This window comes from Kryptolebias marmoratus, linkage group LG14 (genome assembly GCF_001649575.2).
Source record: "Kryptolebias marmoratus isolate JLee-2015 linkage group LG14, ASM164957v2, whole genome shotgun sequence".
NCBI classification, from domain to species: Eukaryota; Metazoa; Chordata; class Actinopteri; order Cyprinodontiformes; family Rivulidae; genus Kryptolebias; species Kryptolebias marmoratus.
The window spans coordinates 5009829-5034613 of record NC_051443.1 but is presented as its reverse complement, the minus strand read 5'-3'; the positions used below and the strand labels follow the sequence as shown (position 1 = coordinate 5034613).

Genomic DNA, 24785 nt, shown 5'->3' with positions numbered 1-24785 from the left:
TTCTGCTGCTCAGACCACAAAACAGCCTCCAGTTGAAGCCAGTCTTGCCAACTCATATAAGACAACTTTGAGGAAAAAAATTATATTTTGGCACTTTGGCCAAAATTCCCCAAGAAAATTACACATCTTTTATGGGCAAAAATGAGGTTTTTGCACACTGAGTAGATTTTAATGAAATTTGCATTGAGTAATTATTAGATGTGCATTTACAACTGATTACATATTAGTCAACCCAGTTCAAAATGGCCTCGCAGCTAATTGATCTTCGAGAACACAAAGGAGGTTTGAGATCTGTTTTACCGATATTGAGCTAGAATTCTGGCATGGTAGCATCTGAAATGGATCTAAAAAAAATAAAAATGCGTGCCCTAACATATCCTGTGAGATATTTATTTAAAACTTTGCCACTAGCTATTGACATCAGCTCTGCCTGTCTGTTAGCAAAATATCTCATCAACCACTGGGCAGGTTTTAATGGAAGTCAGATAGTAATCATTGGATATACATCAAAAACTGATTCAACATGGCTGCTGCAGCCAAGTGACTTAAGAAAACACACAAAAGGTTATAATTTAGTCAGCTTAACGCATATTGAGCTAAATTTCAATTTAGTAGTAGAGTCATTCCAAACACATTCTCTGAGTGCTTCTCTTTGCAAAACTATATTATTGTTGTCAACTCTGTGAGAAAAATATCTCATGAACCAATAAACAGATTTTAATGAAACTTTCAAAAAGTAATCACTGGATGTTCATCTACAACTAATAAACCTTTAAAGCAAACCTGATATAAGATGGCCACCACAGCTAATACACCTTATTGCACTGTATCTCATGAGATCTTGCATAAATTGTATTTAAGGTTTGACCAAAACAGCCATAACTTTTATCATTTTGAATATAAGATGTTAGGGTATGATAGGTGGTGGGTGATATGCATTTTTTTTACGGATGTTTCCAATCCTCATCAGTCCCACTTTTATCAGAAAATAGTGGACATGTCTTCACTGTCTGATGGTGGACTGGTGCTGAATTGCCTTACATAGTCTATCCTCAGAGCTTTTACCATCATGTTGTCCGGGTCATTTTTGATGACTGCAGTAACTCTGGTGTCCTTCTCCACATCCTGAGGGATCAGCTGCTTGAACATTTCCATTGTTGTATAGTCTCCTGTGAAAGGTAACGGTGAACTTTGGAGGTCCATCTGTTGCGTATCTAATGTGTCCGGTGGGTTATCTTCAGCTGGGCTGTCTCTATCCGTCTGGATCCAGTTGCAAGTCATTTCTGGAGAATTGTCCTGGTCCTCTGAGGTCCTGAGAAGTGGTAGCATCAACTGTAGCATCCCAGCAGTAATCACATCTTTCCTCTCAAGTATCTGAAGACTTTTTGTGTCCCATTCTTCCACCTTTAGAGTTGCTATGGCCTCGAGGAGCTCCTGAAAAAAAGATTGTCAGGAGATTTAGGACATTTCTTTAGTCAGGCTGGTGAAATGGATCAAATTGTTGTAAATTAAAAGCATTATGTAAATGTATAGATTTTAATTTCAACTAATGTAGTGTTCATTCACGCTGGTATGCCATTTTGGAGAAAGGGTTGTTTTATAAGCCAGAAAAACAATAAAAACAAGCCCTTGCTTGGCTAGCTATTAAGCTATTAGCCTAGCCTGGATGAATAGGTTTGCCTCTTTCTCCATACTTTGTGCTCTATGATTAAGGTCACAAGTGATAAGGTACTACGTTTTGACAAAGCATAAATTCAAAAATGACCAGATGATCTGTAAAAAGTATCTGACTAGGCCCTCAATTTAGTTTCTATAAAATTTATAGAACTAGAGTTGTATTTTGACACCTGTACAGGAGCTCTTCTTATGACAACAAGCACCTGAGGCTACAGCCCTAAATGTCCTGGTCTAAAAGCCCCACTCATGATAAATATTCGTTATTTAAAAAAAAAAATGGTTCAGATCTGCCTCTCTTCATTTCAAAAGTGTATTCCAGTAGATTAAATCTTAAATGTGGGGTCAGCTGCCAGGATGTGTACAAAGCAGCCTAGTTGGGTACAGTGATGGAGGTGAGAAACAAAATAGGGTACATGGCCTAGAACATTGGTTCCCAAACTTTTTTGGTTCTGAGCAACAAAATAACAGTAGCATGGACTTGCAACCCCAACTATTGTTGGTGTGACAGAACAAATAGCCTAAACAACTGTTTTTTTTTTTATCAGTTTATGTCTACTGTTTTTTTTCTAGTTTGTAACAATTATGGCAAAATATTATATTAGCACTCATTAAACTTTTTTTGATTTCTGTAAATTATCTCAAGACCCCTCAGATGTTGTTTCATGACCTACAATGGGGTCTCAACCCCAACTTGAGAACCACTGACTGAGAATACAGTTTTGCAAGCTGAGATTGTTGGAAATTGGCCACTCAATTTGCACAAACACTGAGAATGCAACTGAAAATTTGCCTATTTTTTTTTGCAATTCTGAGTCACTAATTAGGCACCAATAGTTGCAGCCCAGTGAAATACATTCTTTACTGATGGTACACTGACACATACCAGCTGACCGGGCCCATCAATTTTCTGCACTGCGTTGCTGTCTCCAGGGTTGGGTATGCTGGGCCACATGATGGCTTTTACCCTGAGCAGATTAGTTAGAGGTTACTGCTGAGTTATTTAGAACAGTAAGATAGATACAGACATCCACCAACTTCACATATACAGTATTTTGTGTGTGCGTGTGTTCTACCTTTTTATTACTGGAGACCCAAACATCAGTAAAGTGGCCACAACTACAAAGACTGCAATTAGACCAGTCAGTTTTATATTTCCTGTGAAGAAAAATAAAATCCAAAGAGTTCATTTTAAGTACAAGAATGTTTTTTGAATAATATTTGGCTGAGCACAAGCCATTGAGTTTATCTGACCGTTTTGTTGTGTTTTAAAGAAGCTTTGAGCACTTTGTACTCCTCTTCCTGCAGAGGTGAAGGCAGATATCTGGACCTGGTACGCAGTTCCACTTTTCAGGTTCTTCAGTTCATAGCTGTTAGACTCTTGTTCCAATGTTATATCTGCAAATATAAAGATGTTAGTTTCAGGGTATAAATGTTTACTTGTTTCCTCCAAGTAGCATCAAAAGCCTATAAGAGACTGAAAACACACACACACACACACACACAAAATTATAATCAAAGTTATTCCTATTTTTTGCAGAGAGGGTTGCTCAAACAACAACTTGGCTACAAAATACTCAACCTTCCACTAAAACTACATGTGGACATTTCTGCCGAACATTAACAGCAAGGTACAGCAAGATTACAGTGTTATGTATGTGGCTGTGTGTAGGTTCCAGATTGAAAATATTCAGGCATCATGTATGCCTATGTGGGATTCATTTGTAAAATATACAGCACAGAAAGTACCCAGACCTCCTTCACTTTTTACAGCTGGATTACATTATGTTTCAGTCTGATGTTACTTTATAATCTTTTATCATCTTTTTTTTCTCAATTCAGTACCCCATAGTGATAAAGTGAAAACAGGATTTTATATAATTTTGTAAATTCATAAAAAAAATAAACTGAAAGATCACATTTCCACAAGTAATCAGACCCTTTACTTAGTACTGAGTTAAGGAACCCTTGGTAGCACTTGCAGCTTCGGGTCTTTTTAGGTCTGATACGACAAGTTTTGCTCACCTGAACTGGCCCAGCCCAGTCCAATTAATGGTGGAGTCATGTTCTGGTTCTCCTAAGATGTTCTATAGGGTTCAGGTCAGGTCACTGGTTAGGGAACTCAAGGACATTCACTCAGTCCCCCTTAGCCTCCCCTGTGTGTCTTCTCTGTGAGTTTGGGCTCCTTGTCTTGTGGAACAGGTTTTCATTGAGGGTATCTCTGTTCTTTGCTCCAATCATCTTCCACATAACTCTGTCCAGTCTCCCAGTCCCTGCTGCTAAATACCATGCCCACAACATACTGCTGCCACTACCATGATTCACTCTTGGAATGGTATTGGGCAGATGATGAGTGGTGTCTGGTTTCCTCCAGATATTACGTTTAGAATTGAGGTCAAACAATTCAATTTGGGTTTTAGACCAGAGGATCTTATTCGTTACTATCTGAAGTCCTTCAAGTGGTTTTCCAGTGTTTTGCTCTGAGGAGAGGCTTCTATCAAGCCATAAAGTCCAGATCAATGAAGACCTGCAGTTCTAGTTCTGGAACTTCTGGTTCTTTGTGTCCTCTCTCACTAAGACCCTCCCCAGTGTGTCTCAGTTACCAGCTATTGGAAGACTCCTGGTTGTGCCAAACTTCTTCTATTTGAGAATCATGGAGGCCATTGAGCTCTAAGGGAGTTTATATAGTCTGAAAGGTTTTTGTTGCCCTGTAACAGTTCTGTCTCTGGGCTCTGCAGGTACTGTTGCTGAAAAAATATCCCCACACAATGATGCTGCCACCACCATGCTTCAGTGTTGGGATGGCGTTGGTAGTTCCTTTGACCTTATGGTTTGGTTTTTGCTCTGAGTGTCAGCTAGAGAGCTCTTTATAGAGATATGTGTGCATTTAAAGACCAGGTATAATCAATTTAATTTACCACGTATGGACACCTCAGAGAAATGGAAGAAACCTGAGCTAAATTTCTAAAAATGTTGCATAAAGGTCTGCATTTATCTAATTGTGATATTTTGGATGTATATTTTTGAATACATTTACAAAATTATATAAACTTCTGTTTTCACTTTGTCATAAAAGGCTATTAAGAGTATATTAATGAAAAAAAATGAATTTGAACAGCTTTAACTAAAACAAACTATAATCAGTGGTTTCAAATTTGTATTTGTGTCATTTTATTCATTTTTTTCATAAGCTTTGGTTTGCAACTGAAGCGTGTCTTAGTTCAACTGGGCCACAAACAAAAACAAGAAGTTCTTTGAAGGAATGATATCACCCGCTACCTTTCATTCCAGCATTTTAAACTAAAATCATCTTATATTGGAAAAATGACTATAGCCACTGTATATATATATATATATATATATATATATATATATATATATATATATATATGTATGTGTATGTGTATGTACGTATATACATATACACACAATGTAATGTGAGATCTTGCAAGATGTGTTAGCACTAACATTAGCTCAAAGTCTGTTAATTTGACTAAGTTATAGCCGTATTTGTGTTGGCTAAGTTCAGTTAGCTGTGGTGGACATCTTGAATTCAATGAACTCTGCAAGATAATGAGTGGAAACAATGATTACTCTGAGAGCTTTATTAAAATCTGTCCAGTAGCAGAAGTTTAGACAAAGATGTTGCACAATGTGTAGAGCTTGGCGTATGTATTGGAAAATACTCTCAGCAACTGTCACACTCATTTTCAGTTCAATTATTGTAAAACGGAATTATAGCCATTTCTGTGTTTGGTACAGTTGCCTAGCTGTAATGGCCATCTTGAATTGGGGTGACTTCAAACATAAACCAGTTGTAGATGTACAGTCAATGAATATATTTTAAAAGTTTTATTAAAGTCTGTCTGGTGGTCGAGAGATTTTTTACTAACAGACAGAAAGAGTCGACTCCAGTAGTTAATGGCAATTTTTCAAAAAGAAGTTCATGGTCAGAGTATGTGTTGAGAATGACTCTCAGCAACTATATAAATTATAGCTTAAAATCTGTATGACTGATTGTATTACAGCCATTTTTGTGTTGGCTAAAATGGCCTAACTGTGGCAGCCGTCTTGAAAATACTTGACATCAAGGCTTAATCAGGTACAGATGTACATCCATTGTTTAATTTCAGAAAGTTTTATTAAAATCTGTCCTCTGATTCATGAGATATCTTGCCAACAGGACAGCAAAATGAACACACAGGCACAAATACCCTTTTAGTTTCGGCAGCTGGTAATGACGACACTTAAGCACCTGACAAAGTTTTTAAATATACATGCAGGTATCTGAGTAGCAAGAAGACACAAACACTGACTGCGGTTCTTCCAACACTTCTTGATAAATCTATTATGCAAGTGTCATCTGTTTAAGTGTTTATGCTGAGGACCAGATGAAAACTTGGATACGTATGCTAATATAATTGTTCAACTTTTGCTGTACATTAAGAAAAACAGGATGACAACAATAAGCTGTTTTCTAAATGTTTACTTATTTATCCCATTCAGAGAGAGAGGATGAAACTTCAAAACAGTTTCTAAATCACTGTTTGTGTCAAAAACACAAACCTTCAGCTGAAAACTTCACTCTGACTCTTGCTCATTAACTGATTGGGTCAAAAACAGCTGGTAAACCAGAAAACTTCTGATGGTGATGGAGAAACTGAGTCCTGAAGTCAGTGCAGTAACTTAATAACCATGTGTGTGTGTTTGTCTGTCTGTTAGCAAAATATCTCATCTACTACTGAATGGAGTTTAGTGAAACTCTCAAAAAGTAATCATCTTTTGGAGTCACCCCAATTCAAAATGGTTGCGATAGACAACTGATTTTAGAATACACGAAAAGAGCTATAACTCATTCAATTTTACGGATATCAAGTTAAAGTTTTGTGCAGTAACTGAGCATAATTCACACAGATATTCTCAGCACTGTACATTGCACACATTTTTATTTAAAACTTTGAGAATCAAAGCTGTGTCGGTTAGCAAAATATGTCATGAGCCACTGATCAGATTTTAATGAAACTCTCAGAAAGTAATTATTGGATGTACATCTTTAACTGATGAACTTTTGGACTGAATCTAATTTAAAGTGATTGCTACAGCTAATCAATAGTAGGCAAGATTAAAATGCCTATACCTTAGTCAGTTTTACAGAGATTGAGCTAAAATTTGATGTGGTAGTAGCTAAGAGTCATCCTTAACAAATACTCTGAGCGCTAATAGATTGTGCGAAACTTTGTTTGAGATTGGAGATAATGTGATTCTCAAGCTTCAACTAAATCAGCTATAACTTTGTCATTTGTAAACACATAATGATCTTAGTCTAAACTCTGGTATGAAAGGTGGTGGGTGATATGCATCAAGGTATGCTTGTCCTTTAATGTATTTACAGCTTTTGTCTGGATTTTACTGATGAAACTGATTTGTTTTCATGTAGATGCTGCTTACTGCTCTCTGTGCCCAGGTTGTGATACTCGATGTAGTGGATGATGTAACCCAGCAGGAACCCTCTGAGGTCTTCCTCCGGGACACACGACCACTGCATCACCACCGAATCCAGCGTTTCGTTGGAGAAGCTGATGTTTGTGGGAGCGCTGACAGGAGCTGTGGGGATGGAATGATGAAAACAATCACATCAGGCTTTCTCTGCTCTGCTTGGAAACATCTGGACTGTAAAGTTAGGCAGACTTTAACTTACACCCTTGTCTGAAATAAAACAGTGTGGTCCCGTAGGTGCTCTCGCTGTCGTTGATGCGCTTGATGTTGCACGTGTCTTTGTACGGCCGTGTGTGCAGTGTCATGCTGTAACGCTTGTAGGGCTCCAAGGGTTCTGGGTTTTTAGAAGACAAAAGATAATACTTACACTTTATTGCTCTTATTTTTTTAAAGGGACATATTTTTCTAAAATGATTTCTCCACCAGTCATAACAAAATAACCTAAACAACAGTTGAACAGGACTGCTTTAAAAAAATAGATTATTTCTGAGGTAATGTTTAAGAGTTTTAATGTGGCTACTGTCTGGAATTCCAACATCCATTAACTTTCTTCTATAAAGCCTGATAAAAAGTTTGGGACTTCTCTTTGTAATAATCTAAACTACAACAAAGCCAGACTCCTATTTTGGAGAGTAACTACAACAAGTTGAAACAAGTTGAAACCCTTTCCTGTTTGCCCTTTATTGTTGTTTGGGCTTTAATACTAAATTCTGCAGAGGCTTTGTTTCAGTTTTCCTTAACTTCAAATTTTTAATTAGGACAAATTTGCTTATATTCTACAGGAGGTAAGGGGGCATCCATGATAGGAAAATGAACCAAAAAGAATCTGTTGAACTAAATAATAAGATTTCCTTTGAAGAATGCATATGGCCCACCACCTTTCATACCAGAGTTTTAGACTGAGATATAGCTGTTTTGTTATGCACCATCATGCAATACTGTGAGAACTTGCGAGATGTGATAGTGATTAGAGTAAATCATCAGGATGACTCCCAGCTACTACTACACCAAATTTCAGCTCAATATTTGTAAAATGGAAAAGTATCTTCAAGCTTTATTTTGAAACTCCAAGTTAAAACCTCTTTCTGTTTGCTCTATATTGTTTTTTGTGCTAAATTTGATAGGCAGAGTAAAAACGTTTTTGCCTGTGTTGGTGTGTATGTACAATTGTTTTCACCATTAGCAAAATATCTCATAAGTCACTGGACAGATTTTAATGAAACTTTCAGAAAGTAGTCATCGGAGCGATGTCTACTGATCACCATTTGGACTCAAGCTGATGCAAAATGGATGCCACAGCAAAGCAATCTTAGCAATCACAAAAAAGGCTATGACTCTGTCAGTTTAATAGAAATTTGGTGAGACAGTAGCTGAGCATCATTTTCAATAAATGTTTTTGCAACATCTTTGCTTAAAACCTTGGCAATAGTTGTTGGAGTCAACCCTATCTGTCCGTTAGCAAAATATCTCATGAACCACTGAGGGGATTTTATTGAAACTGTTTGAAGGTAATCACTAGCTGCACATCTACAACTAATTACCTTTTGGAGTCAACCCAATAACAAGATGGCCACTACAGCTAATCTACTTTAGCCTACACAAAAATGGCTGTAATTCAATCAGTTTTACTAATATTGAGATCAAGTTTGGTCATATCACATGAGATCACACAATGTTATTTTCAAGTTTTGACCAAAACCTAATTTCTCAGCATCAGATGATCTTAGTTCAAAACACTGGCATGAAAGGTGGCAGGTGATGTGCATACCTTTAAGGAACTCTAGGCCTTTAAGTCTAGTTTTTGCCAAATTCACCTGCATCCTACTGATACCAAAGGTCATAACAGACTTACTGATAGGGCCCACTGTTTTGACTGGTGTTTTTCCAACTCTGTGGGAGGAAAAGTGAACTGAAAACTATGACAAAAATGAAAGACTAGCTGACAAATAGTAATGCAAGCACTGCAGTGCTTATGTGCTGGCAGTTTCTGTTTACACGTGTACTTCACTATGGTACATTTTCTGCTCGAGTTACACTCTCAGAGTATAAAACATGAAGTTCATTTTTCCCTTTTTTGTCCGTTTCATTTACAGAGGAGACGAGACATAAAAAATGTGTGAAACTCACGGTTTACTTTTCAGAACATTAAGAATGAGCTTCCTGACAACAGTTTTTGTGATGACGTCAACGCCACGTGTGTGCAAATATATCTACAACAGCAATGAGTGAGAGCAAAGCAACACACAGCAACAACAAGGCTTGCTGCTTCATCTGTTGATTATTAAGCAACTGAAGCACCCTTATTACTAGTCTTTTAAAAAAATTTGCCTTGTATTTCATCATGAAATAAAACATGCAATTTATAGACCAAAACTTGCAGCTTGATCAGAGATAGTGTTCTGTAACTTTGTTTGCAGTATGTTGCACAGTGTAGACAAAATTTGATCAATGGGATTTGGGAAAAACCCATGAAACCAACATGACAACTCTGCCATGTTTGGTGGTGAGCAATATGCATTCAAGGAATACTAGGTCTTTACAGCAGTTACCTGTTATAAAACTTTATTATATATTTAACCTCCATGAACTGCTATTGTAAGTTTGTGTGCCTGAATGATCCTGGGAGCTATGCTGTGGGGGGCAGTTGCCAAAAGTGGGGTCTCCCAAGGCAGACTGGTCCTAGGTGACAGGCCAGACAACGAGCAGTTCAAAACCACTCGTATGGACAAAAGACAGCAAGAAACTCCCTTTCCTGGATGTGGGTTACCAGGGCCTCACTCTGGAGCCAGGCCTGGGAGAAGGGTTTGTTGGTAAGTGCATGGTCCTTTACCCATGAGGCACGGTCGAGCTCAATCTGAAGGAATTACATGGGTTTGCCTTCCTGTGGGCCAGCCACTTGCAGGAGGGGCCATACTGGTTGGGTGCAAGTGCCATGGGTAGAAGCCGAAGGCAAAGACCTTGGCGCTCTGACCCTAACTCATCAAATCTGGCTCTTGGGACATGAAATATCACCTTGCTGGAGGGGAAGGAGCCTGAACTTGTGCGCAAGGTTGAGAGGTACTGACTAGATATAGTTGGTTTCAGCTCAACACACAGAGAGGAGCTGGGCCTTATTCCACTCTGGAGTTGTTCATGGTGAGAGGTGTGTGCTGGTGTGGGGCTACTTATAGTCCCCCAGTTTGGCTCCTGTGCTTTGGAGTTTTTCCCAGTAGGGTAGCTTCCCTGCGCCTTTGGGTGGGGTTGTTTGTGCCTATACATCGAACTATAGTTCAGAGTATTCACCCTTCTTGGAGTCCTTAGCGGGAGGGCTAGAAGGTGCTCCAGCTGGGGATTTAACCATTCTGCCAGGGGATTTTGATGGGGGGGCTCCAATTATAGGGAAATCATGCTCCTCAGCCTCCCTGGCAAGGTCTATTCAGGAATCAGGGTTGGTGGAGAAGAGAGTCCGGTCGATTGCTGAACCTCAGATTCAAAAGGAACAATGCGGGCTCCGTCCCGGCCATGGGACATTGGACTAACTCTCTACCCTTGTTAGGGTCCTTGAGAGGGCATAGGAGCTTGCCCAAACAGTCTACACGTGCTTTGTGGATTTGGAGAAGACATTCAACAGTGTTCCTTGAGTTACCCTGTTGAGGGTGCTCCATGAGTATGGTATTGGGGGTCCGTTACTATGTGCAATTCAGTCCCTAAATGCTATGAGAGTCTGGTTTACAGACTCTTGTTCGGTGGCCTCAGAATTCTATCTCTGCTATTTGCAGATGACATTGTCCTGCTGGTGCCATCATGCCATGATTTCCAGCTCTCACTTGAGTGATTCACACCATGAGGTTCAGCATCATGGCTGGGATGACATTCAGAACCTCCAAATCTGTGACCATGGTCCTCAGTTGGAAAAGGGCAGATTGCTCTCTCCATGTTGGGAGTGAGGTGCTGCCTCAAGTGAAGGAGTATTTTGGGGTCCTGTTCACAAGTGACAGAAGAATAAAGTGTGAGATTGACAGAGAGATCGATGCAGCTTCTGCAGCATTACGTACTCTGAGCTATAAGGCAAAACTCCAGTTACCAGTTGATCTTCGTTCCTACCTTCACCTATGGTCATGAACTTTGGTTAGTGACTGAGTAAATGAGATTGTGGATACAGGCGATCAAAATAAGCAAAACCAAGCCTAAAAGCTAATATTAGCTTTTAGGGCTCTCCCTTAGAGATAGGGTGAGTAGTATGGTTATCCAGGAAGGAATCAGAGGAGAGCTGCTGCTCATCCACATCAAAAGGAGCCAGTTGAGATGGTTCATATACTTCATAAGTAGGTGTTCAGGACATGTCCAACTGGGAGGAGATGTAGGACATGCTGGAGAGACTATGTCTCTCAGCTGGCCTGGAAACACCTTGGAATCCTTCTGGAAGAACTGAAAGAGGTGCCTGTGGAGAGAGATGTCTTGGCTTCCCTCCTCAAGATGCTGCCCCCACAACCCAACTCCAGAATAAGCATCAGATAATAGATGGATATACAGTGGTTAGACAATAAAACTGAAACACCTGGAACATCCCTTTCAGACAGCTTCCTCTTGCATCCACAGTTAATCCTGTTGGATGTGGTTCGTCCTTCTTGGTGGTATGCTGACATTACCCAAAGACTTGCTGTCTTGGTCACAGATGCGCCAGCAAGACGCGCACCAACAATTTTCCTCTTTTGAGCAAAACTGTGCTCTTACCCTGCTAATTGAACCTTCACACTCTGCTCTTACTGGTGCAATGTGCAATTAATGAAGATTGGCCACCAGACTGGTCCAATTTAGCCATGAAACCTCCCACACTAAAATGACAGGTGTTTTAGTTTCATTGTCTAACTCTTGTATATTTAACTTATTGCCTGAATATGACAACATGGAAATAAACATTTTCTGCACTTTGTAACAAAACAGAACAAGGTATAGTCATTACTGTTCCTAGATTTTCTCTGAGCAAATGTGTGAATGATGACACACCTGGTAGATGAGATAAGTTCCTGTAGTTGTTGGTATTCTCATAAAAGGACTTGTAAAGCGCAGAATGCCCCTTTTTCCCCCACTCCACTGAATAACACACAAACTCTTTGATGAGATCATGTTTCCAAGAAAGTGTCAGAGATGTGCTGTTGTAGATGGTCACATTCAGCCTCCTGTCTCCTACATCTGTAGAACAGAGGTTAGACAGATAAATAACCTGATATTTCCAACATGTCATTCATTGTTTGAATTCTGAGACAACATTCACACTATTGGTTCCTGATTGGGTTTTTTGTATGTTTTTTAGCATCTAACTAAAAAACATACTCTAACTACTACTACATAAATTTAGCCATTTTAACTATTCAGGGTTTAAAATTTTTAGCTCATTCAGGAGATGGGTGCTCTAACTTTTGGTATTCATATGTACTACATACTTGCTTTAGCTTTTAGCTTTGGTTTAAATAATTTGAGCTTTTTGACACAATTTTGCTCATTTGAACTTTTAGCTATGGTTTTGCTAATTGTACCTTTTAGTTAAAGGTTCTTTTTTCATTTTGGTTGTGCTTTTTTAACTTTAATAATACAGTGCAGCTTCTTTAGCAGTCGGTCAGCTCTCAGCAATCATACTGCATTTTGAATTTAGCTTATGTTCATTTATTTAAACTAAAAAAGAAGCTTGGATTAGAGTGGGTTCTTACTGGTCATGTTTTCTTGCTGTGGAATCATGAGGCTGACAGATGGGGAGTCACTGGCTTTGTTGAATGCGCTGATTTTGAGTTGATAAGCTGAATAAGAGAGGAGCAGTCTGATTTCAGGTTTGAAGGTTTTCTTCTTGTCTTGTGGAGCCTCTCCCGACGTCTTCCAAATGGTCACTTTGTAGCCGTTACGATTCTCCTCTGCTGGGAACTACCAGACAACAGGGCTTTACTGTCTTTTTCCATTTCCTGTTGTATTTACATCAACTCTGAGTTGACAGATGTAAGAAATACCTTCCAGGTTACAGAAATCCACCGGCGACCTGGTTTGTCAGCTGTTTCTTCAAAGCCGATGATGACAGGTTGTGTTTTGAGTTCTGAAAGATTTTATTTACAGTGAAACAGTTCTCTGCTTCATCATTACATGTGCTAATAAAATTTTTAAAACAGTTTGGTCATAGGATTTCTGTCACAAAAAAGTTATTTCCCATGTTAATCTCTGTGTGTTCATTTATCTGTTAGCAAAAGCTCTCATGAACCACAGGATGAATTCTAAATAAATTTACAGAAAGTATTCACTTGATGTACATCTACAACTTATTGACGTTTGGAGTCCATACACATAAAGCTGTTTCAAGGTGTGACCAGAATTATATTTTCATTTCTCAACATGAACTTGGCTCAAAACAGACGTGAAGTTCTCACCTGATTGGACGATGTGATCTTCACTCCATGGACACTGTGAACACTTGTCATTAGGCACACATTGAATTTGTGCAACATACTTTACTGAGGGCCTTAGATTTTCCATACTAAGATTGTTTCTATCTTTAGATTGGACGGATGACTGTGGAAAAAGCAGACATGAATAAATTTGTTAGCTTAATTAGTTGACTTTATTCGAACCAAGATGAGAACAAGTTCACAGGTTTAGACATTTCTGTCTTGTTTCACCCAGTGTCTCTCTCATTTCTGTCGAACTAATTTTAACACCTGACAGTGACTGTTTGCTTGAGGCTTACTTTTTTGTTTGCCTCTCATTAACTTGGCAGTCAGGGAATGAGAGACACAAGTGTGCAGTTACCATGGCAACCATATTGGGTCACTGGCAGCAGCTTTAACATTTTTTCAGATCTTGGTTCTCTTTACATGTTTTATACAGTTCATACATCACAATGCAGGTATTTTTCTTAACTTAGATCATTACAAAATTTTGTTGGAATTTTGGAAATTTCTATAGAATTTTTCTAATTTAATCACTTGTTTCATTACTTGGTCCAGACTGGAATATTATTATCACATTTATATAAATTCTGGTTCTGTGATCAGAATGCAGTTTTTATTGATTAATTAAAGCTGAAATAAATATTTGTCCTGACCTTGTTCCATGAAGAGTCACCAACTTCTTTAAATCTCACGGAAAAATATTTGATGAACTTTTCTTCGACTTTATTCCAGCTCACACTCATGTTCAGTTTTCCCGAGTGGCGACTGAAGTTCACAGAGCTGGGAGGGTCACAGCGTACTGAAATAGTTTGAATAAAAGACAAGCAAGATGTTTAGATCTGTCAGACATAAATTGTTTAAAATAAAAAAAAAGTTCCATCTAGACTTACTCATATGATTTGGTGAACCACTGAAAGCTGCTTTTGTGCATTTTGATGTGTCAGCATTTTCAAAAACCTCCACTTTCATGTCATAACCAGTAAACACTTTGTTGATCATTTCATAGAATTTAGTGATGTTGTAGAAAATGTAGCAGCTTCTGATGAAACAAACAAAAACAACAAATGTTTAAAAAAAAAAAAAAATCCCAGTAACACAAAAATGACAGTGATATATATTTTTAGAAGGAACAAAACCTTCTGCGTTGTTGTAGGATGAGTGTGTATGTGTTATTTGATGTGTGTTTTCCAGGTTTCCAAGTGCAGTTTTTCGTAACCTGTTCGGGTTTACTAAAACAGTCTAAATCACGGACTCCATCTGTAAAAGAAGAAAAAGATTCAACTCCTGTCTCAGATGGGATTTTGCAGCTAATGCAGGAGGGTTTAGATGAGTTTTTATTACCTTGGTGCATCCTACAGTGTTGAAATTCAACCGAAATGTTTTTTGACTTGCATTTCACTGGAATGAAACACGATTAGTGATTCGTTATTGTGTGGAGGAGAGGTTCAGCAGATACAAAATACTTAATGAAATAATGAAGCAGACACTGGTTCTTTTCTTCAGCCAACACAGGGGATTTTATTTCCAAAAAATCCCACTGTCTGATTCTTACAGGGCGCTTTTAAAGAAAGTCATTACATTGGTGTGTATGTGAGAATTCTAACCAATCCCGATCATTTTGTGACTAACAGAATCACCTAGCACCTCTCTCTAAACTTTCCTAAGTGTTTTAGGAAGTGCCCCAGGTCAGTGTGCAGATCAGGCTATACTGCACACAATAACGTCTTCCTGATCTGCTTTAAACATGTTCGTAATGGGACATGCTCAGCGGGCTCACTTGGAAATAACAGAACAATTAATCTTTCCTCTCTCTGCACACAGGAACAAAACAAAACTGGTAATCTTTTTTCTCCTACAATTGTTACAAGAACTCACACACAGAGGAGAAACAGGGCTCCTTCACAGCTCTTTTATCTCATCATGGGAAATGTATTCAGACGTTTATTTTTGGAAATGAGCAAAGTTATCATTGGCGGGGTGGGGTGGGGGTGGGGGCACATTAGACAGGTAACAGACTAAGAATAAGCTCCAGAATGTTGACAGAAAGTAACACAATCCTACCTCCAGAGGCTTGAATGTGCGAGAGCGCAGTGTGGAAGACAAGCATCAAACCTTGAATATGAGCAAGAGCTGAATGACAATCTGATACGTTCCACAAACAGAGAAATATGTACAAAACATATCTACAGTAAAAACTTCTTATCCAGAAACAGAAGGTTGATTGTATAGATGTCTTACCAAAGATCAGAACCTGTGAGTGGCTTCCAAACAAACAGCACTTGTGGTGCAAAGACACCAGCTGAACTCCACGGTCCAACATGCTGCCAACGACTGTGTGACAGACTCAAACCACCAATCTTACACCCACAAGCTGCTGCCATTCATGATGCACACAGTTGCTGCTGCTCTCATGAGACTGAAGGAGGAAGAAATATCAGGGAGTTTTACACCAAGCATGGAGAGGCGGGGACACATTCAGCAAGGCGGCCCCACACTGACAAGAAACGGTAATACTGCAAAAATAACTAACATGTTTCTAATTTTTCTTTCCTAACATAGAGATGTTCAACACAGAAGATTGTGCCTCTGCACATGAGAAACGCTCTCTGGTCTGCACTTTGCAAGTTAAATGACCAAGAGGTTTCTGTTCACGTGACTGAATGAATGGGTCCTGATTGCTACTGAAAACTCTTTTCTGAAGTTACTGAAAGGTTCATCATGATTCAAAATGAGACAAGAAATGAGTTTCTCCCTGGTGATTTCAGCAGCTCTTCACACTCACTTTGCTTTCAAAGAACTGGGAGCAAATTTCAGGTAAAAACAACAAATTCTGCTCCTGTAAGTGGTAGACAGTGTAACCTCTAATGGAAAGGTTTGAAACAAGGTCAGAGTTTTTTACTTTCATAGCCCTGTTTTCACATGAAAAAGCTCTGCAGCATCTAATGACAATGATGAAAGCCATTTGCCTGCCGACTTTGATGCCAGTGTTTTAAACTACAATTATCTTATGTTGAAAAAAGACAGTTCTAGCCTTTTTAGTCAAACCTTGAGATTATTGTTGTACAAGATCTTGCAAAATGCATTGTGAATGACTCTCAGTTACTACCACACCAAATTGTAGCCATAAAAGTCATAGCCATTTATGTGTTGGCTAAGATTAATTAACTAACTGTTGCAGCCACCTTGAATTGGATTGACTCTAAAAATTATTCAGTTGTCGATGTACATCCAGTGATTACTTTCTGAGACGTTCATTAAAATCTGTCCAGGGGTTCATAAGATATTTTTCTAACAGACAGAGAGGGTTGAGTCCAGTTTTATGCAAAGATGTTAGGCGATATAACTCCTTGAATAAGACATGGGAATGTTTCTCAGCTACTACCACATTAAATATTAGCTCAATATTTGTGAAATTAATTGCGTTATAGCCATGTTTATATTTCAGATTCTGACAAAAAATCCAGGACCCAAAACGAAACTCAAAGCTCCCCTGTAAAGTTTGAGTTTAGTTAAGTTATTAACTTTCAAATTTTTCAAAGTTTTATGCAAATTTCTTTCTGTTAGTTTTGTTATACTTCTAGTTTGACTCTGAATTTATTTTTTATTAAATGTAATTATGTTATGTATTTATTTTACTCAATTCTAATTAATTTTGTGTTTATTTTTAGGGAAACAATGATAACGTTTTTTTTTTTACTTTAACTTATATTCAATTTTATCTCCCCTACTTTAATGTTTTAGTTCTACTAATACTTGTAGAATCATTGTTTGCACTGAATGATTTATATATTTAATACCTACATCTGTTCCTCATCAAGAGAATTGTGTTTTCTTCATCTCTTCAGTCTCTTTACGTTGCAGTCCCCATTGTTTAATCATTTCACATCTTATTGATGGTTTAAGTGATCTTGTATATGTTGGTTTTGTTTGCTTGTTTGACGCCTTTTTATATCTGGTATGCTCTGGTAGCTCTTGTGTTGTTTGAAAGTCTCTTTATTAATAAAGCTTGATTTTATCTGACAGCCCAAGCAGCAGTAATTTGCCAGCCAGAGTCTGAGGGGATGATTGTAATAGAGGCAAAACTAAAGTCCAAGATGGATGTAAAAAGATTGTTACATGAGTAAAAGATGCTTTTAAGAAGAGAGTTTAAAAAATAGCAACAGAATGGAAATTAATACTGGAGTGACAACATGTTATTAAATAAAACTTGAATTGAGAGGGACTTTTCTGAGACTTCCAGAGATTTCCTGTTTACGTCCAAAAATATAAAACTAATGTCATAATGTAGTGTTTAGGCAAATAGTTTGGTCAGATTAATAATAGTGTGGTTAACCTTCAGTAACTGTGTGTGAGTGAGTAAAACCAAATCAAGATTATTGCATTTGGTTAAAAGGTATTTCAACCTGGAGAGACTCACACGGAGAGATAAAGACAATTAGAATGTTTTATTGGTTAGAGGTCTTTGGCGCTCGGGCCCCGGCAGAAGACGATTTTGCAGAGAACTGCTGTGAGCTTGAATGATCGAAGTAGGGTGAGAGATTAGGGTAGTCATCCCCCGGGACCCGGACCTGGTGGTGGCGTAGAGGACGAGGAAGGGGAGTCCAAATGAGCACACGAAGGAGGGTGGAGATCGGGGAGGCGGTGGGACGAGACTTGGCTGGCAAGCAGGAGGAGCCGTGGACGGGGAGGCTTATATCCTGCACCTGGATGCGATTTGACAGCTGGGAGCGATGATCCGAGATGAGAAATGCTGGACAGCTGGGTGAGTCTGCCAGGCTGAAATTTCGGCTAGCCTTCACTTTATGTAGTTTACTGCATATAATCAAATTAATAGGTTATCTAAATTGTGTAGCCACTGAATAATTATTCAACAACATGTATCCCCAGTGATGCAGGCATTTATGTTTTTGCTGTTTTGTGTAGCTGAAAGTGAAAATCATTTGGAGCCTTAACATTGTGAGACAAAACCCAACAGTTGCATGAATCTGTCACTCATACATGTGCTTCATTTGTGCTTTTTATTACAAAATGTTTCTTTTAAACATTTTGGTCTTAATTTTGGAGCTTGGTCGGAAACTAACTGCTTTGTGGAAAAGACCTGTTCTGGTTAGCTGGTGTCAAACATTTTTGTTTTTTTTACTCAATTTGTAAGTTTATATTCCCCACTTACACATACACAGTGTTACACAAACAGCAATGTGCAGCTGCGAAACTCACAAATGAACTTCCTTGATAACCCCAGTGGGGAGGTCAAAAGTTTTCTTGTTCTCATCTGATTCACGGAAAGAAAACCCCAGAAGGACAGACTTTACATTTTCAGCCGAATGTTAAGATGTCAAAGATGCTGATTAGCTCTGGTAAAAGCTTTGCCAAGGTCCTCTGCTATTCATGAAAAACTGCTAAAACTAGATACATGGCTTCAAAAAGACTGCAGCGATGAGATGGTTATTTGTTGAGTCCTTCCTCAAGCTGAGACTTAGACCCACAGCAGCTCTTACTGACAACTGAGAGTCAAAGGACCTAAACCCACTGGCTGCTAGGACTTTATCAACAATTCTTTTACTTGTGGTAATGAATTAATTTCTCTGACAAAAACTGTCACACATTTCCTCATAACCATGAAAAGTGGTGAACCAGCTTCTGGTTGTGGTTTCAACTTACAAAATTGAGGTCATTCAGGTCAAAGGAAATTCTGTTGTTTATTTTATTGTTTCATAAGCTATATGCATGAATATATAAATTGGATTGTCTTTGCCAAAACTTGGTAATGTCTCATTCCCTTACAATAAAATGAAATGTAAGTGTTTTTGTTCCTGTAAAACAAAAAATAAATTTGGCCTTTCTTTATTGTTAGTTTCTTATCACTGCATCATAAATGATAAACAAAAGCCACATGACTAGTAATAACACAGGCATTTATTGAATTACATTCATCACAGTACAGTTACATCAGAGTATGGTTTCAAAATTAAGCAAGTTTAGCGCAGACAAATAGCCATAATCTATAATCAATATTACTATAATCCTGTGAAGAAATGAAATTTGCATGATAAACTACCATCACTTTTTAATAACACTTGTAAGGTGACCAACTATTTGCTATGGTGGCGATAAGTCCTGGTGCACAAGAGTATTAGAAATAATATTCAGTCTGCTCCTGCTATAATAATTCCCCCTCCTCCTTCTCCATAAAATAATAAGCTAAAACTAATTCTCAGCACACCATGTCACGTGTGGTTTATGGTCACTTTAAGTATAAAAAACTTGTTCAGGGTTTTTTGAGACTGATGGGGTGGTACCCTACAAGTGCATTTAATTAATGAATTTTAAAATCAGTTTGTTGATTAAATAGTTAATGTATTATACCATTTATCATTTCCATTATAGCAGTGAGGAAAAGAATAATGAAAAAATGAAAAAAAAAACTAACTTTGTTTTATGAATTTGTATCCTATTATGTTTAGCTTTGAAATGCTCACTGTAAATAGAATTTGTTAAACTTTAATTTCCAGGATAGTTTTGGATGATCCTTTTGAGAAACCAAAAACAAATCTGCTGAAGCCATTAAACCCAAAATTTAATATCTTTCATGATGAAATAATAATTTTGTAAATGTCAAAACTTATACAAAAAATGTAACTGTTTAAAAATGCAGTGATCTGTTCTTAACATTTAAATTCAGGGAGTGCAAGACGTTTCACTCATACCGTAAGTCTTCTGATATTTTAAAATGTCACTGATGTCACCACAGAGGAACTATCTATAAAAGGCTGCATTTTTACTGAACCAGAAGAATATGTTTACCCTAAAGGAAGAACTTTGTGCTTAAAATATTTTAAGTCATTTTCTTCCCCAAACTTTTTGGTTTGTATTGTTAGTTTGTTGCTGCTCTGTCAGCTTTTGTTGTGTTTGTTAAAGGATTTAGTTTATTTCACACCGTTTACCTTTGTTCAAGTCTGTACTTTAGGTCCTTAATCTTCACTCCATGACACTCGTTGGGTCCTTTGACAACTACTTAATTGAATTTTGAGAAAAATCAAGAGAGTTAAAACATACTTGCACCGATTTTTTCGCATCACCTTCAAAAACCTTTCATTGAAACGGTTACCATCAATAAAATCGGTGCTTTTGAGCTTTTATTTGATGGAAATCAGCATTTTCCTATGAGATCTTCTTCTTTGTCTCTTATCAGGGATCAGAATGGCAGATCATCTCTCATGCCTCCATGTTTGTGGCTGGTTTGCATTTTTCTACCAGGTATTGAATTAAAAATTCTGTTACTTATCTGGATCATTTGGATCTAGAGCCGTTTCTTCACAGTATATGTTTGGGAGCTGAAAGAGCCATCTCATTTTAGTGAGCTGGATCTTTTTTGGATCTGCGAAAAAAAGATCAGTATGTGCCTGTGGTCAGAGGTTTTGAGAATGAGAAGTATTGGTTTTCGCCATGTTTGCTGCTTCAGTATTTTCTAGATCTTTTTGTCATATGTTTTTATGGTATACTGAAGTGTATACATACAAGCATTTCGTAATTGTCAAAGGCTTTCACTGTCAATGCAGACAGGACTTGAGGAACTCGAAAAGTAAACTTTTCATTATGTATAAAAAAAAAATAAATAAAAAAACCTCTACTTACAAAGAACTAGGAAATCACAAGGAGGATCAACAAACTGTGACATAAAACCAAAAATGCACTGCTGAGCATGGAGGGAATGCAGACTGAATATATGGACTGAGGGAAAAGTGGTAGAGCAACTGCAGCTGTGACCAACCAAGAATGAAGAACAGATGAGATGGGCGTGGCAGGACAGAGGAGCTGAAACTAACTGAGGAGAAAAGAACACTGGCACAAAGAGACACAGGTGAAAACACAAGTAATGCAACTAAACACAGGGATCACAAAACAAAGAAAAGTAAACATGATTCTGGAGTTTACGCAAAAACTGTGGCGGCAAACTTTGTGACAAATAATGTTTGCGTTATTCTCAAAACCTAAAACCTGGGTTTATATCTAAGTTCTTCCGTTTTTTTGCAGAGTCCTTGTTGAATTTCTTTCTGAGAAGAATTAAGAGTTACTCCTAGTTCCTTTTAAATTTAGTGGCCTCACATTGTGTTCAAGCAGACACTGACGTGACACAGACTTTACAGTTAATATAGACAACAAACTTTGCAGTTTGTGAGGCAGCGACATGACACCAAACTTTAACACCTCCACCGCTATGTTTGTCAGCTGATCTGAAGTTCTTAGTCTTTACAAACTTGTCTCCTGCTTTACACAAATATTTGATTTATCTGTCCATAACAGTTTATTCTAAAAAGCACAGTCTGTGCTGCTATAAACATTGACAAGCCATGATTTTGCTTTTTTTGAATGACAGGAGCATTTTCCTGACATACCGTTCACCTTTGGCGAAATGGGCTGCAGACACTTGAATGATGCAAACACAAAAAAACCCTAAACGCAACAGAAAAATGCTGCAATCACAGAAAATAGACAGAAGCAAAAAGATACAACCAACAAAGCAAATGCAAAGGAAAAATGCTGTAAATATCAAAACCACTAGCAAGAAAAAAAAAAGCTGCAAATTTACTTCATGAAACAGAAGTGCACCAGACCACAAGGGGGACTCAGCATTGGATATTGGATATTTACACTCTGACTTTTCAGTGGTGTCTTCCTGCTGTTTGACCCAGTACTGGCAGTTAGATATCAGTCAGCCCAAGCATGTGTTTCCTGCTCCTAAACACGGTGCTTCGCTTAGGGACCACCAACAAATTATCAAACCAATGAGATTTGAAAAACAAAAATTAAATAACCTCCATGTCATGTGAACTTCTGAACATGAGTTAATCTTGAATTGTTTCGCTAGACTGGACAAATATTTTAAAACATTTTATACTTCTTATTAATATTTTAATGAAGAATGTACTTTAAAAAAAATGTCTTCCATATACTGAGACCAGGTGATGAAAAATGAATGTTGAATTGTTTCCCAATAAGACACCCTCCAAATTAAACAATGCAAATAACATAAATAGAAATGTGCTTGTGCATTGGTATACAGTCAGAAAAAAAGCAAAACACCAAGACACTGATGTACTTTAGGCTGCATGTTCCTCTTTCTGAGCTAAACTGTAAACACACGGGAAGTTCACTTCACACCTCACCGACTGTAGCTGCTTGATCTGAAAAATGTCATTAATGTCTTTTTCTTATCATCCTAACACATGAGCAGTATATCATCTGCAGAAAACAAGTGTCCCGTGTATTTTTAACTTGAGGTGGAACCAAGTCAGAACTGTAAAAATATTTAAAAATGCAAACAACAAGGCAGATCTCATACATTTTTTTTTCCAAATTTATAAATCCAAGGTAAATTAGAAAACATTTAAAGATCTACGTCACAGGAAGCTAATTTCCGCTAAACGAGTAAGTGACTGCCTACTCGTGTTTTTCGCAAATGCAAATTTCCCCACCTTAACTCTTATCATCTTTAAGATCAGCCATGTGCTGTAAGTCACTTGCGGGCAACCTGAGTTGAAATGCAACATGAGTTCCTTTCTCTTTGTTTTGCTTTGATCAGACTCTGTTCTTGCTTTTGTAGGTTGGCTTTGATTGTACCACCGGTGCATAGAAAGCTTAACAAGCCTCCCCCAAAGGTAGCATTTGCGTATGATTCATAAATCTTTGCATTTTGGATCATTTCCAGTAGAAAAAAAAAAAAAAAAAAGCAGTTTGATGAATTTAAATGAACAAAAACATAACCCTAACCCCCCAGCTTTTTATTTTTACACATTATCATTTAATGAATTAATAAATGAATATATTAGGTCAACATGTTTTTTTTCAGCTTGTCAAGAGTCATTCAAAAAGACCTAGCATGTATTAAAGACGTCACTTTGAGGAATACAAATCACCCACTGCCTTTCAAGTTTTAAACTAAACTATCATCTTATGTTGAAAAATGATAAAATTATGGCCATCTTGATCATATCTTATCCAAATATTGCACAATATGTAGATGTATGTGTTGTAAATGACTCCTAGCTACTGCCTCACCAAATCTTAGCTTAATATTTGTAAATGAAATTAAGTTATAAACATTTTTATGTTGGTTAAGGTCAATTAGCTGTGACAGCCATTTTGAAATAGTTTAACTTCAATAGTGAATCAGTTGTAAATGTACGTCTGATAAATATTTTCTTAAAGTTTCATGAAAATTTGTTTTGTTCTTTGTTAGATATTTTGCTAACAGACACCAAGAGTTTGTTCTAACAGTTAAGTCCATTAATTTAAACAAAGATCAGTCTCAACTACTGTCACGCCAGATTTTAGTTCAGGATCTGTAAAATTGACCGAGTTATAGCCATTTTTATGTTGGCTAAGGTTAGTTGACTGTGGCAGCCATTTTGCATTGGACTGATCCTAAAATGTTAATCAGTTGAAGATATACATCCAATGACTACTTCCTGAAAACTTCATTACAATATGCCCAGTGGTTCACAAGATGTTTTGCTAACAGACACACCCACACATCCCACACAGGCATAACATTAGCACCTGCCGTTCACCTTTTGGCACCAGGCATTAGTAATAAAACCTTTATTTTTAAAGACACATAATCAGTGATAAGAAGGAATACATCAGGTCAGCATGTTATTTTAAAGTTTTACAAAAGTATAATAAAAATAAAGCAGATATAAAGCTTAAATAATTTATATGACAACAAATTGACAATTGTCTTTTGTAACATTTTGAATCAATATAAAGCTCCTTGACCCATACGTTACAGTTCAAATAACATTTGCTGCATGTAAATGACCGAATGCCATCAGTTCAGAACAAACAGTGGATGATTGCAATTTAGCTGCTTAAAACAGCAGTTTCTGAAACCAACCCCCACCCACTTTCACTTATGGACACCATGAGTGCATTTCCCACACCCCCACCATTAACTTTTTGTTTGTTCTCAGAAAAGCTGAAGTTATATTTAAAAACAGTAATAGTTCTTAGAAAGTAACGTGTATCTGAAATTAGCAGATAATGAAACTGGATTCCCCTTTAATGTTTATTAATATTAACAGTTTTAATGGATTATAAACTTCACTTTAGCTTCATTATAGTGGCATGTTTTAACTGATATTCTGTTGTAATATACTGTGATATATATTAGATTTCAGTAAATGTTAAAGAACAGTAAAATAC

General features: G+C 37.5%; 1 protein-coding gene across 1 annotated transcript; it reads right to left on the bottom strand.

The window, feature by feature from the left end:
• Positions 1–153: 153 nt before the first annotated feature.
• Positions 154–15979, bottom strand: LOC108242594 (interleukin-31 receptor subunit alpha). The gene is made up of 16 exons (XM_017427522.3): positions 15819–15979; positions 15642–15692; positions 14922–14978; positions 14717–14837; positions 14471–14619; positions 14234–14379; positions 13560–13701; positions 13149–13231; positions 12858–13065; positions 12157–12342; positions 7373–7504; positions 7123–7278; positions 2929–3072; positions 2751–2832; positions 2561–2642; positions 154–1434 (listed from the first exon to the last, which is right to left on the bottom strand). The coding sequence occupies exons 1-16, from the start codon at positions 15898–15900 to the stop codon at positions 982–984; spliced, it is 2274 nt and encodes a 757-aa protein (XP_017283011.1). The 5' UTR covers positions 15901–15979; the 3' UTR covers positions 154–981.
• Positions 15980–24785: the final 8806 nt, after the last annotated feature.

Excerpts from the sequence above, each read along its gene's own strand:
- LOC108242594 (XM_017427522.3), bottom strand. The coding sequence starts at position 15,900 with ATGTTGGACCGTGGAGTTCAGCTGGTGTCTTTGCACCACAAGTGCTGT. Across the intron at positions 15,693-15,818 it reads CTCACAGGTTCTGATCTTTG|GTTTGATGCTTGTCTTCCAC; the intron begins GTAAGACATCTA and ends CTCATATTCAAG. Across the intron at positions 13,702-14,233 it reads GTGACTCTTCATGGAACAAG|TCATCCGTCCAATCTAAAGA; the intron begins GTCAGGACAAAT and ends CTTTTTCCACAG.